Raw genomic sequence first — 12,800 nt, forward strand, 5'->3', positions numbered from 1 at the left:
TAAATTGAAAAAGTAACATATTTTCTGAATCTTTGAATTGCAGAACTTTTAAAAATCATAAAATTGTAGAATTTCAGAGATTTTACAGGTCATGAAGTCTAATCCTTACCTAAAACATGGCTCCCCTCTACAACTTCCCAATTAAAGTAGAAGACAAGGTCATTTGCTCAGAGTAAGGAGAATCAGGTACAGTGGTGGACATGAAAATCACAAATGCTTAGAAGAACTACTTCAAAAGTATACTCAGGAATCTACAAAAAAAATGCATCATCATGCACAAAGACTTCCTCTAGCTTCTCTTGGACTGGCCAATATAAAACAACACATTAAAATCATGCAGTGCTATTCCCCTCAGTTTTGCTCTTTTTGTTATACCCTAATAATTTTTATCAGTTGGTTTCCTTTAGTTTCGTATACTTTCTATACATACTACATGAAACTTACACAGTCTCCCCAGCAGGATGTGATTTATCCTTTATTTAACTTCATAACGCCTTCTATTCCACTTAAGAATTTATTCTAAGCTATATTACACTTATTTGTAATATTCTTCCCCTACTAGACTGGAACCTCAAGAGCAGCAATTATATTATAATTATCTTTGTCTCTCACCCAGAACCTAGCACATCGCCCTGTACATAGCAGATAAATAATATGTTTGTTCATTTAATAAATGAGTTTATCATGTATATGCAAAGAATCAGTGCTTCCTTTTCCCCACTGTGTATCATTCCTTTCCACCTAAAAATCTCATCATGCTTGCTATCCCACTACATCTCAGTTTATTGTTGCTGTTCGGTTATATCTCATTCTACATGAACCCACTGATGTCTTCTTGGAAAAAATACTGGAGTGGTTTGTCATTTCCTTCTCTGGAGTGTCCTCATTTTAAAGATGAGGAATTGAGGCAAATAGGGGTTAAGTTAAGTTGTTAACTTACTCCATTAACATTGTTAACAACTCCATTAAGTTGTCCAAGGTCACCCAGCTAGTAAGTATAAGAGGTTGGATTTGAACGCAGATCTTCCTGACCCCTGGCCCAGTACTATATCCATTAAGCACCCACCTACCCATCCATTTCAGTACCTTGTCATAAATCATAGTTGTGTTCTTTAAGAAAGATGTAACCATTTATTGCTTATGCTCCTTAAATTTATGTAGCAACACTGCAATGATCTCACTTTGAAGCAAATCTGAGAAGGAAACGCCATATTTCCTGATCTCTACCTGACCTTTCACTCCTCCATGCCTAAACATATTTTCTTCTCCCCCAGGGAAAAAAATTACTTTTTCTACTGATATTCTCTCTTTTTAAGGGCTACCTCAGATGCAGCCTTCTCCATGAAACTTGTTCAGTTAAAAGTGATCCCTTGAAATCTTTTTGTATCATACTCACTCTTATGCACATAAGCCTTTTCTGAAGTGCATTATAGCTACTGCATATTCTCACTAGACAATAAGGTTCCAAAGGACGAGATCTAGGTCACTTTTTTCATCTTTATATTTCTAGCACGGTACCTCAGACAAGGCAAGAGCTTCCTGAAAGTCTGTGGGATAGAATGGAGGAACTTCCTTCATTTGGAATCAAAATGTAAATGCACAGAATCTGAGCTTGAAAAAGCCACTGAGATAATTAGGTCACTTCCCACCTGAAACCAGGACTCTCCTCTACAATATCCATGACAACTAGCTATTTAGCCTTCATTGGAAGACTGCCAATGATAGGAAATCAGTATACAGAGAGGCAGCCCATAATACTTTCATAGCTCATTTATTGGTCCTATTTCTACCGTCTTGGATCAAGAAGAGTAAGTCTTAACCATCTCCTACAAGGCAAACTTTCATATATCTAAGAGGAATAATTACATTACAATCCTACTCTACTTCATCCTCGAAGTCTTTACTTCTCTACATGAAACATCATCATTTCCTTCAACCCGTCCTTTTATGGCACTGTTTGGAATCTCCTTACCATCCTCTGGATGCATTCCAGTTTGTCAGTCCCTCACCTAAGTGATGATATCCTTTAATTATTTAACTATCGCAATTATAAAAACTAAGTCAAAAACCTGCAATGGCCATGAGAAGTATTTGCTGTGGGATAATGGTGATAATTACCCTATCTTTCTATTATTTGGTCTGTAAATTCTTGGTTACTACCTACAGATATTACTATTCCATACTCTTTCTTAATCTCATTTGCCAAGCTCCAATCAAGTTAGAACAAAAGTTGAAGACAGACAGAGAAAAGGTCTGTGGAGAGAGGAAAGGTTTCCGCAAAGCTCGGGCTTCTGAATTTTAGAAGAGAATGATTGCATTCGGTTCTGTTTCATAGAGTAATTTGCTTCCAGTAATTTGACCATTGGCAGAACAATGTGGTCCCCAGTCAAATGAAACAGTACCTTCACCGCTGGTTTGTTAATTGCGTTATGGCATTCAATATGCTGGCAGTGGATGGGATTCCAGGCTGTAAAGCAAAGCACAATTGATCAATATTTACTCATTATAGCTATTACATTCCCTAATACCACCACTTCAGTTGTTTCATTAGATTCTTGTTTAAATGGGCCCTTAGCTGGGAGATGTCAAGGCATATTGTAATCAGTTTAATGTCTGAATGATTCAAAAACTGAGAAAAGAAATTACACTCATACCAGGTTAAAATGAGGAGATGATACCATTAGACTTCTATAAAGTCTTTTTAACCTAAAAAAGCATTTTAATATCTATTGTTGAAATGTTAGAAATTGTCATGAGTGTCATTTGACCTGCACAGCTATTTGAAAGACAAATGTTGTTGTCCCCATTTCGCAGATAAGAAAATTTAAGGCCAGAGAGATTAAACAATTTGTCTAAATTCACACAACTAGTTAGTGGTTGAGCAGAGACTAGAACAATTTTTACCCATTGATCCTAATTCTTCTCATTTCTAGACTCTCTGACTTCTTCTCCCTGTTATTTCCACTACTCATCACTTACCCAAAAGTCTCAGATTTAATCCCATGGAAGTTCTCAAATGTGACAATACTTCAGGTCTATGTTAAGCTCTTTCTTCAAATGTGAAAGATCATAAAGTCCATATCAATATAGGATTTAGAGCTAGAAGGGACATTAGTCTAATCATCTCTTTTTACAAATGACAAAAATGAGACCCAAAGGAGGTAAATGATTTGTCCAAGGTGCCAAAGGCATTAAGTGAGGGGCAGAATTTGAACTCAGTCCTTAGATTCTAAATCCAGCACTTTTTGTACTAGATATAGATACAGATATAGATCCAGAACCTCCCATCTCTGGGTCTTGCTCTTGATCCTCTGAGCCACCCAATTGCCCCCTAAAGATAAATTTCTCAACCAAGAAATATTTCTCCTTTCACTTATCCCACTATGGATTGTTTCTGCCTTACTCAAATTGAACCTCTGTTATGTTTTGGGGTTTTTTTTTATTTGTTTCTATCCAGATCCTTAATTTGGAACACACAGCGGGTATACCTGGAAACCATGCCAATGGGATCACATGGCAATGAAATGCTCAGCTAAGAATCATCACCATTCCTGCAGTGTTATAGCCTAAAGCACTCCAAAAAAATTCCTTAATAAGGTAATAAGTATATTTTCAAGAGCATTAAAGGTGCCACATTTTCATCCTTTTATAAAGCTGTGAATTCCTTCACAAATAAGATAACCATGTAGTATTTATCTTTGTGGATTATAACATCATAGATTTAGGGCTGTTAGGTTCCTTAGAAATTACCTACACCAATATCCTCATTTTATGGTTAAGGAAACTAAATTTTCCATGAATACAAATTCCATAAAAATTCCATAAATATGAAATGACTTGACAATGATACAGAGGTGAAAAGTACCAAGGCTAGGATTCAAACTCAGTCCCTTTCACTCCAAAGCCAGTACTCTCCACTGTAGGACAAGGCTAGGGTCATAGTAAGCAATTAACAGATGAAATTCAATTTATATTTGCCATTCACAGCAATAATTTTGCTATCTTTAATTGAGTTTTTAACATTTTTTAAAAGATGCCATGTTATAAAGCTACCATACAATATAAAAATGCATCACTTTACATCATTCTTTAAGAGCTATTTCCCAAAGGGACTACCTCACCTTCAGTAATAAACCTCTGAAATGTTTTTTATGATGTGTTGCTGCCAAAACAACTGAGGACAACAGCAACACTCAATTGCCTCTGCCACCCATCAATATTTTTCAGACTCATCTGCTCAAAGTTGGAATCAGTACAAAGAAGCCCTGATCAACTATTAGGGGTTAAATCAATAAAAATGGAAAATTTCAAAGTCAGATGGGACCCCAGAACCATTTAACCCAAAGAATATCTGAGCATGAATTTGCTCACCGGCATTCCTGACAAAAAGTCATCCAACCTCTGCTTAACAGCTTCTAGGGATGGGGAAATGCCAGTTTTCTGAAGGAGTCTCATCCACTTTTGGAAAGTTCTGAACCTTAAAGAAGTCAACATCTGCTTGCGCAATTTGTACCCATCGATCCTAGTTCTTCCCTTTTAGATCAAGGAGAACAACTCTAATCCTTCTATTCTACAGCACTTCAAATACTTGAAGAAAATAGCCATGTTTCTCGTACTGTTTATTTTTAGGCACCTGCAGAGAGGCATGAGAACAAGTGGATATTAACTACTGCTCTGTTCACCTCTGTAGAGCCACCTCAGTGCATAAAGTGGGACTTCCACAGCCAAAACTCTTAACAAGCAGACCTTTTTATCTATTATGTCTCCTCTCTTTTACATAATACTTTAAAGTTTACAAATCACTTTCCTTACAACAATTAGGTGGTAGCGGTATTATTGTCACTACTTAAAGATGAGAAGGCTGGGGCTCAGAGAGGTCCAATCACTTTCCCAGTCACGCAGCTAGTAAGCAGGACTTGAACCCCAGTATTCCCAATCACCACTGTCCTTTCCACTCTAATATAATGGTCTCCTAGGCAAGTGTCCATTATCACTGACCCTATAGCAACTCTGTGACCAGAGCAAAACCCCTAAGAGCATTTGGGGCTTTCTTCCTATTTGGGGGTCCGCTCTAGGTCCCAGGTGGATGTTCTCACCATTCTCAGTCACCTCCATCTTTAGGGCCCCTCCATGACCCAGCCTGGGGCCTCAGTCAGCCCTGGAACCATTTCTCTCACTAGGTGGTGCTCTTACCTGTGTACTGTAATCCCCTGTACTCACTTATGGCCCCCGGAGGTTTTAAATTGGGCCAATAGTGAAAGAGCATCTGCACAGCTGGTGGTTTCACTTGAGAAGGTCCATACGCTATTACATATAGCAAATCCTAAAGAGGAAGAGAAAATTCATTCAGCATCAGAGAACAGAAAAAAAAGTCATTCAACATTACTAAAGAAATATGACTAGATTTTACAGTGAGTTAAGCAATAAAAAATGCATTTTTATAAAAAATGTATTTTTAAATTTATTTTTTAAATGTAAAAATCATATCTACAGTAATATACCCTAAAGAATGTACTGTGGACCTATCTAATAAAAGAGACCACTTCACCTTACAACCAAGCCCTTCAGAATTATCTATTAACAAAAATTATGTATTAACAAAAATTCAACCAAATTCTGTTCACCAAAGATTAGTATTCTTTTTTATTATTATTAAATCACTTACCTTCTGTCTTAGAATCAATAATATGTATTAGTTTCAAGGCAGAAGAGTGGTTTGGGGTAGGCAATGGCCATTAAGTGACTTGCCCAGGGTCACACAGCTAGGAAGTGTCTGAGGCCAGATTTGAACCTCTAGTCTCTAGACCTGGCTTTCAATCTACTGAGTCACCCAGCTGCACTCCAGAGATTAATATTCTAACAAGGATTTGGCCTACATATGTGTCATTTTTATTTTTTTATTTTTATTTTGAACATTTTCTCATAGTTACATGTTTCATGTTCTTTCCCTCTCCAAACCCAAACCCAAACCCCTTTAGCCAACGCACAATTCCACTGGGTTTTTCATGTATCATTGATTAAGACCTAATTGCATGTTATTGATAGTTGGACTAGAGTTATCGTTTAGTGTCTTCATTCCCAATACATATGTGTCATTTTTAAAAAGCTCATCTGTTATGGGAAAAAGACAAATTTTTTTTTTACTTAGGTTAAATAATCTGTCATCTGAAAATATAAGAGAAACAGAATAAAGCTAAATTCCTAGAATGAAGACATGTTCATCAACTTATTCTGTCATCACACTGGTCTTTTCAAAAAAATTATTCATTTCTTTGTTACATGAAATTTCCCAGGTATCTCCTTCCCTCCTTCCCCTTCCCACACTTAAGAAGGCTTCATTTGAAATATACATATAAAAACTATGTTTGTTTCTATTTATCAGTTCTTTCTTTGGGGGTAGATATACACAATTTATTTTTCAAACAATATTTCTGGTGTTAAATATAATGTTCTCTTGGTTCTGCTCATTTTGCTCCTCATAATATCATTTAGGTTTTTCCATGGTTTTTTTCTGCTCAACATTTCTTACAGTAATAGAATTTCATCACAATCATATGCCCATATGCCAAAATTTCTTTAGCTATTCCCCAATCGATGGACACCCCTTCAATTTCCAGTCCTTGGCCACTACAAAAAGAGCTCCTATAAATATTTGAGAATATATAGGTTCTTTTCCTTTTTCCCTGATCACCTTAGGAAACAGGCCTGGTATTGCTAGTCAAAGGGAATACATAGTTTTATAACTCTGTGGTCCTGATTCTAAATTGCTTTCCAAAATAGACCAGTTCACAGTTCCACCAACAACATATTAGTTTCTCCATTTTTCCACATCTCAGACTATTTTTCTGTTTTCCCAACAGGTTTTACCAAATAGTGAATTTTTATCCCAAAAGCTTGGATCTTTACTCATGTCAACTGCAAGGTTACTATAATCTTTTATTACTACTTGTTGTATATCTTTTCTGTTCCATTGATCACTCCTTCTACTTCTTAGCCACTACCAGATAGTTTTGATAATTACTGTCATACAGTTCAAATATGGTAATGTTAGACCTTGTTCCTTTGCTTTTTTCATTAATTCTTTTGATTTTCTTGACCTTTTGTTCTTCCAAATGAATTTTATTATTTTTCTAGGTCAATAAAATAATTTTTGCTAATTTCATTGGGATGGCATTGAATAAGTAGATTATGTAGAACTATCATTTTTATTACTTTGGCTCTGTCTACCTATGAACAATGACTATTTCTCTAATTATTTAAATAAGACTTAATTTGTATAAAAGGTGTTTTCTAATTATGTTCATGTAGTTCCTGGGTTTCTTTTGGCAGGTATACTCCCAGGTATTTTGTTCTGGCTACAGTTACTTTAAATGGAGTATCTCATATTACCTATTCTTACAAAGCTTTGTTAGTGACACATAAAAATGCTAATGATTAGTGTGTGCTTGTTTTATATACTACTTCTTTGCTAAAATTATTCATTTTTTCAGCTAACTTTTTAATTAAGTCTCTAGGATTTTCCAAAAATATATATTCATATAGTCTGCAAAAAGAGAGTTTTATTATCTCTTTATTCAGTTTCCTTCAATTTCTTTTTCTTATTGCTTTTGCTAGCATTTCTAACACTATGTTAAATTACATTGGTGATAATGGGCATCCTTGTCTCTCCTGTTCTTATTGAGAAGATTTCTAGTTTATACAGTGTTATTAAAGAATCATTTCTGTTCCGAATAAAAAATAGATTCACTACTAAGAGAAGAATTAGAGTCCCTGTCATATCTGGAGAGCAGGATTTTAATATATTTGACCTATACAGTAATTTATATTTGTCAACCATCTTCTAAAGTATTACATAAGTTCATTTACATCCACCAGTAACAAAACTGATCCAAAACTTACTTTCCAGACTTCTTGCTTATATTTCATGAGGCATTCCAATAATTGGCAATGATACACTAGAAGAAGGAAAATGCAATTTGAACATGAGATTAACTTGTAAACACAAGGGGAGAAATTGCTTATAGATACTATAATTATAAGCTATATAACTATAACTCATCAATGAATAAGTCATAGCTAGAAAAGACCTGAGAAAACTGCAACATAAAACATCATAGCTGAAAAGAAATCTTACAATTATGTAATCTAATCTTATTTTACAAAGAAGAGCCTAACGTCAAGAGAAGTCAAGTGACTAGGCCAAGATCACAAAGTAAGTTACTGGCAAAGCTGGGATTCAAAATCAGATCTCTAAACTTTCAGGCCAAGGATTACAGTTAGCACTAGAAAAAAAATCATTTTTATTTCATCAAAGTTCCAAAGAATAGAAATAGCCTCAGAATTTCATGGTCTTTATTTCAGTTTCTATTAGAAACATTTAATTTATCATATTAACAAAGTAAAACTTAAGAGATTCATAGGAATCATGATATAGTATATGTCACCTGGATTTAAAGAAAGTCAAAAAATACTTGAGAAGAAAGAAGAGACTTGACAAAACAAGCTAATAGATCTAAATTGAGGCCTTCCTTGACTATGCTCCCCATCCCAAGGTGTGCTCTCTTTTCATTCAAATCCTCACTACCATTTATTCTTGGTTTCAATTCACTTGGCACCTATCTCATACCACCTTGACTATATGTTTTGCCTCCTAAACTAAGCTATGAAATTCCCAGAACACAGTGCCTGTGTCTTTTATTTTTGGTGTCCCCTATCATATCTAATATAATACCCTGCACAGTTCAATTATTACATGTAGATTGAGTATCAGCAAGAGATAATTTTCATCCCATAAGCTACAAGACCAGACAATGAGTTACAACAACCAGGCTACCATTTGCAATTCCTATAATAAATTCAAATGACCTCAGAATAGGCTGATCAATACCCTATCACCTAATGGCAGAGAATCCCGGGGGAGAGAATTGTTTTATTCTTTGATAATTCCTCAAAAAGGCACCCAGTGTGGAAGAAAACAATGGCCTTGGATTCAGAAAACCTGAGTTTGTGTCCCTATTCCAACACAAAATAAGTGTGTGATTATGAGCTAGGCACTTTCTTCTCTGGGTCTCAGTTCTCTCATTGTAAAACTTTTCTAGGCTAAGACAAAGTATATGAGAAAAGCGGTGATAGGGATTTTCCCCAGTGAAAATGAGACAATATTTTAGAGTACCTATTTGCTCATATGAGTATTTATTTATATGATGCAGAGAAAACACGAGGTAGACAGTATTTATTAATATTAAAACATTAAAGTTGGACCTTCCTTGGCCAGATTCTAGACTAAGTTTCTTTACAGTACAATCAGAAATGTAATAAATATGAACTTTATCTTATTCTTGCTCTGCAATAGAGTGATATATGGAAATGATTCCATACTCAAATATATATATATATATATATACATGTATACATACATATATATATACACATTCATTTATTTGTTTGTTCATGAAATTCTTATGCTCTTCATATGAGGACCTTATATTTATTGATACTTAAGAATATTTGAAGAAATTAATCATAAAAGCTGAAGTTAAAAGTTGGGTACTATGTCATCCAGTTTTTATTTTTCTCATAAAATGAGAGTTTTAAAAAATCAAATAAAACCTTATTTTACACAACTAGAATGTGACTCAGAACAATTTGGCCTTTAAGGTCATTTTGCAGAATTCACTTACAGAAAAGCCTGTGCAAAAAAGCACACTAGATACAAATCTCAACCACCGGGTTAATAAGTTCCATTCTAATGTGAATATACATGTCTATTTCTACTTACATATTTTCAATGAAAGCATCATGAGCCAGCAAGTTTTTTCTCGCCTCTACAAGAAGGTTGAAGAAAATTCTATTTTGATTCAAATGCCTGTTTTCCAATAGGTTTCCTAAAATCTCTCTATTCTACCAAAAGAAGTCTTTCTCAAAATGAGAATTCACAGCCTGTTTAGAGTCATAAGAGTATTTGATGATTGTTTTGTAATGGGCTTAAAGCTCCAGGCCTTTGGGAGGAAATGGAAGCAGCTTACACTCTACCTACCTGGGTTCGATGTGTACTGCATTGCTATCATTAACATGGAAGATGCAGAGAGATTAACATGGGCAGGAACACTTTCTCTCCTGGATGAGCCCACTGGAAGTAAACATTTTTAGATTAGATATAATGTACTTCTTATTTACCATATTGTATAAAGCATGATAACTGACTCAATCTCCATGAGGGTAGTCATTGTATCTGATACAAATTTTGTACTTCCCCAATGTTCTGCACAATAAATAAGGAAAGAAGGGAGGGAAGGAGGAAGAAGGAAAGAAGGAAGGAAGGAATGAACAAATGAAAGAGGGAATAAAGGAAGGAGAGAAGGAAGGAGTGAGAAAGGAAGGAGTAGGAGAAGGGAGAAAGGGAGGAAGGAAGAAAGGAAGAGAGGGAGGAAGGGAGGGAAAGAGGATCATAGAGTACAACCATGTAAAATCAACACATACAAGCAGTGCTCTTCACTTCTGGTTCTACACAAATGTTTATAGTGTGGATGATGACATAAGCAAAAAAATGAAGATCATTTGGAGGCCATGTAATGGATATTAGATAGCTAATTATGGAAGGCATTTTTGAAGAAGTGGATTTTGAGCCAAATCCCAAAAGTTCTAAAGAGGAAATGGGTAGGGAGCAAATTGTTTAAGTAAATCCTGGTAACTGATGGCCTTCCCTCTTTCATTAGTGGAGGGAAACATGGTTAATAAATGCAGCTTCATTGCACAAGGACTTTCCATCAGAACATGGGAAGAGCATACCAAAGGATCATTGATTTTCACTCCCAGATTTCCTGATTTACTCTGTCTTTCCTGACTCTGATGGCTTCCTCTGGCACCATGTTCTCACCCAGTTCCCATCTTTAATTCCTGTGAGCCAACCTAACCCAAACCTCTCAACTCCTGCTTTTGCTGTCTTCTTTGGCACTGTCACTCCACTTTCAACAACTCTCTGAACAGACCCTTGGATGGACCTCCAACCAGTGAGTGGACCTCCTACACTTCTGTTTACTAAGATCAGAGATATACAGGGACAAGAGACCTTAGGTGTCAGTTTTAAACACAGCATCCCCTAGCCAACAAGTAGAACACTCCTGAGCCACCCACCATCACCTTGATGTTTATACTTTCCTCATTTGGACAACAGAAAAGTTGATGTTGTATTGTTCTAAGAATAGGGAACAACTTGAGGAAAAGAAAAAAAATAACACACAATTGATAGAACTTTAGATCTATCTGTCTAGCACAGAGGATTAAAAACTGCAATACAGGACCTGAATTATGTTATATAGCATGGAAAAAATCTGGAAGGTTTGTATTTGGTAGTAAGGACTTCTGGAAGAATTTGAAGGGGTTATTATATTGTTATTGTTAGGAGCAGCTAGGCGGCTCAGTGGATAGTCAGCCCTAGAGACTAGGAAGTCCTGGGTTGAAATCTAGCCTCAAGCACTTCCTAGTTGTGTAATGCTAGGCAAGTCACTTAATCCCAATAGCTAGCTCTTACTGCTCTTTTGCCTTATAACCAATACTTAATATCAATTTTTTTAAACCCTTACCTTCCGTCTTGGAGTCAACACTGTGTATTGGCTCCAAGGCAGAAGAGTGGTAAGGGCTAGGCAATGGGGGTCAAGTGACTTGCCCAGGGTCATACGGCTGGGAAGTGTCTGAGGCCAGATTTGAACCTAGGACCTCCCGTCTCTTAGGCCTGATTCAATCCACTGAGCTATCCAGCTGCCCCCTTAATATCAATTCTAGGACAGAAGGTAGGTATTTTTTTAAGGCTATATTGTTGCTACCTTCCTTTTAGAAGAATAGAAGAATTCTAACTAGCTCATGTTACTATAGGACTTTCCATTTTATAAAATACTTTCCAAGTAATAAACCTGTGAAATGGACAGAGCAGGCATTATTATTCCTTTTTTACAGATGAGAAAAATGATGTGCCAAGAAACAAAGTGACTTGTCCAAGGTTACACAGCTGGTAATTCAATCTAGTTCTTTTTTGTTGATCTAGTAATCTTTCCTCTATACCAGCCAGCCTTTCAGACTGATGGGGTGTGGGAGAGGGAGGATTTAAATATTTTCTGTCATATTGTTAATTTGAGAATGTTTTCAATTTTGTTCTAACCCCACCTCAAAGTAAGGATAACATTCTGAAATGAGTTACCAAAGAAAGCTGTCTTTCTAATCACTATTAGTCTATGTTTTCACTAAAGTGTAACCGAATCAGAAAGTTAAGAGCTTTTCCCTTGAAAAACCTTGAGAAATTGACTCTGATGATATGTAAAAAAAAAAAAAAATACTTGGGTCTTCTGAAAGACTGAATACAAACAGCTCACCCCAATTTAGTAAATATGCACAAGCACTCATCATTCATTCATTGTATCTAGTTTTTCAAAAGGTCTGATGTAAACAGATGTGAAATCTGTACCCATGAGGCTGAATGTAGACAAGAATACAAACAGCAAGGAAAAGACCATTCAAAATCAATCTCTCTCTCTCTCTCTCTCTCTCTCTCTCTCTCTCTCTCTCTCTCTCTCTCTCTCTCTCTCTCTCTCTCTCCCCCCTCTCCCCTCTCCCTCCATCCATACCTCCCCTGCTCCCATACTAATCACGTAATCAGAAAACTCAAAAGTTTTCAATCCCATTCTCCTCCATCGCACATAACCAAGTATAAGGAAAAGACTTTCAGAAAAAAATGTATAAGGTTCCTTTATGCCTTTATAATAACATTCCATCTTCTGCACAAGTGCCTTGGCATAAACCATGCCTAG

The 12,800-nt window shown here is 36.0% G+C and overlaps 1 protein-coding gene across 3 annotated transcripts in view; it reads right to left on the minus strand.

Annotated features, from left to right (window-relative positions):
• The window catches only part of UNC79 (unc-79 homolog, NALCN channel complex subunit), a 310,022-nt gene that overhangs the window by 291,314 nt on the left and 5,908 nt on the right, over positions 1-12,800 (minus strand). For all 3 annotated transcript variants that reach the window (XM_044662137.1, XM_044662136.1, XM_044662138.1), the window contains exons 2-5: positions 10,037-10,129; positions 7,900-7,955; positions 5,194-5,323; positions 2,403-2,467 (exon numbers count right to left, since the gene is read on the minus strand). In XM_044662137.1, the coding sequence (XP_044518072.1) occupies positions 2,403-2,467; positions 5,194-5,323; positions 7,900-7,955; positions 10,037-10,129 (344 nt within the window). The remainder of the gene's footprint in view (positions 1-2,402; positions 2,468-5,193; positions 5,324-7,899; positions 7,956-10,036; positions 10,130-12,800) is intronic.

Source organism: Gracilinanus agilis, chromosome 2, assembly GCF_016433145.1.
Source record: "Gracilinanus agilis isolate LMUSP501 chromosome 2, AgileGrace, whole genome shotgun sequence".
NCBI classification, from domain to species: Eukaryota; Metazoa; Chordata; class Mammalia; order Didelphimorphia; family Didelphidae; genus Gracilinanus; species Gracilinanus agilis.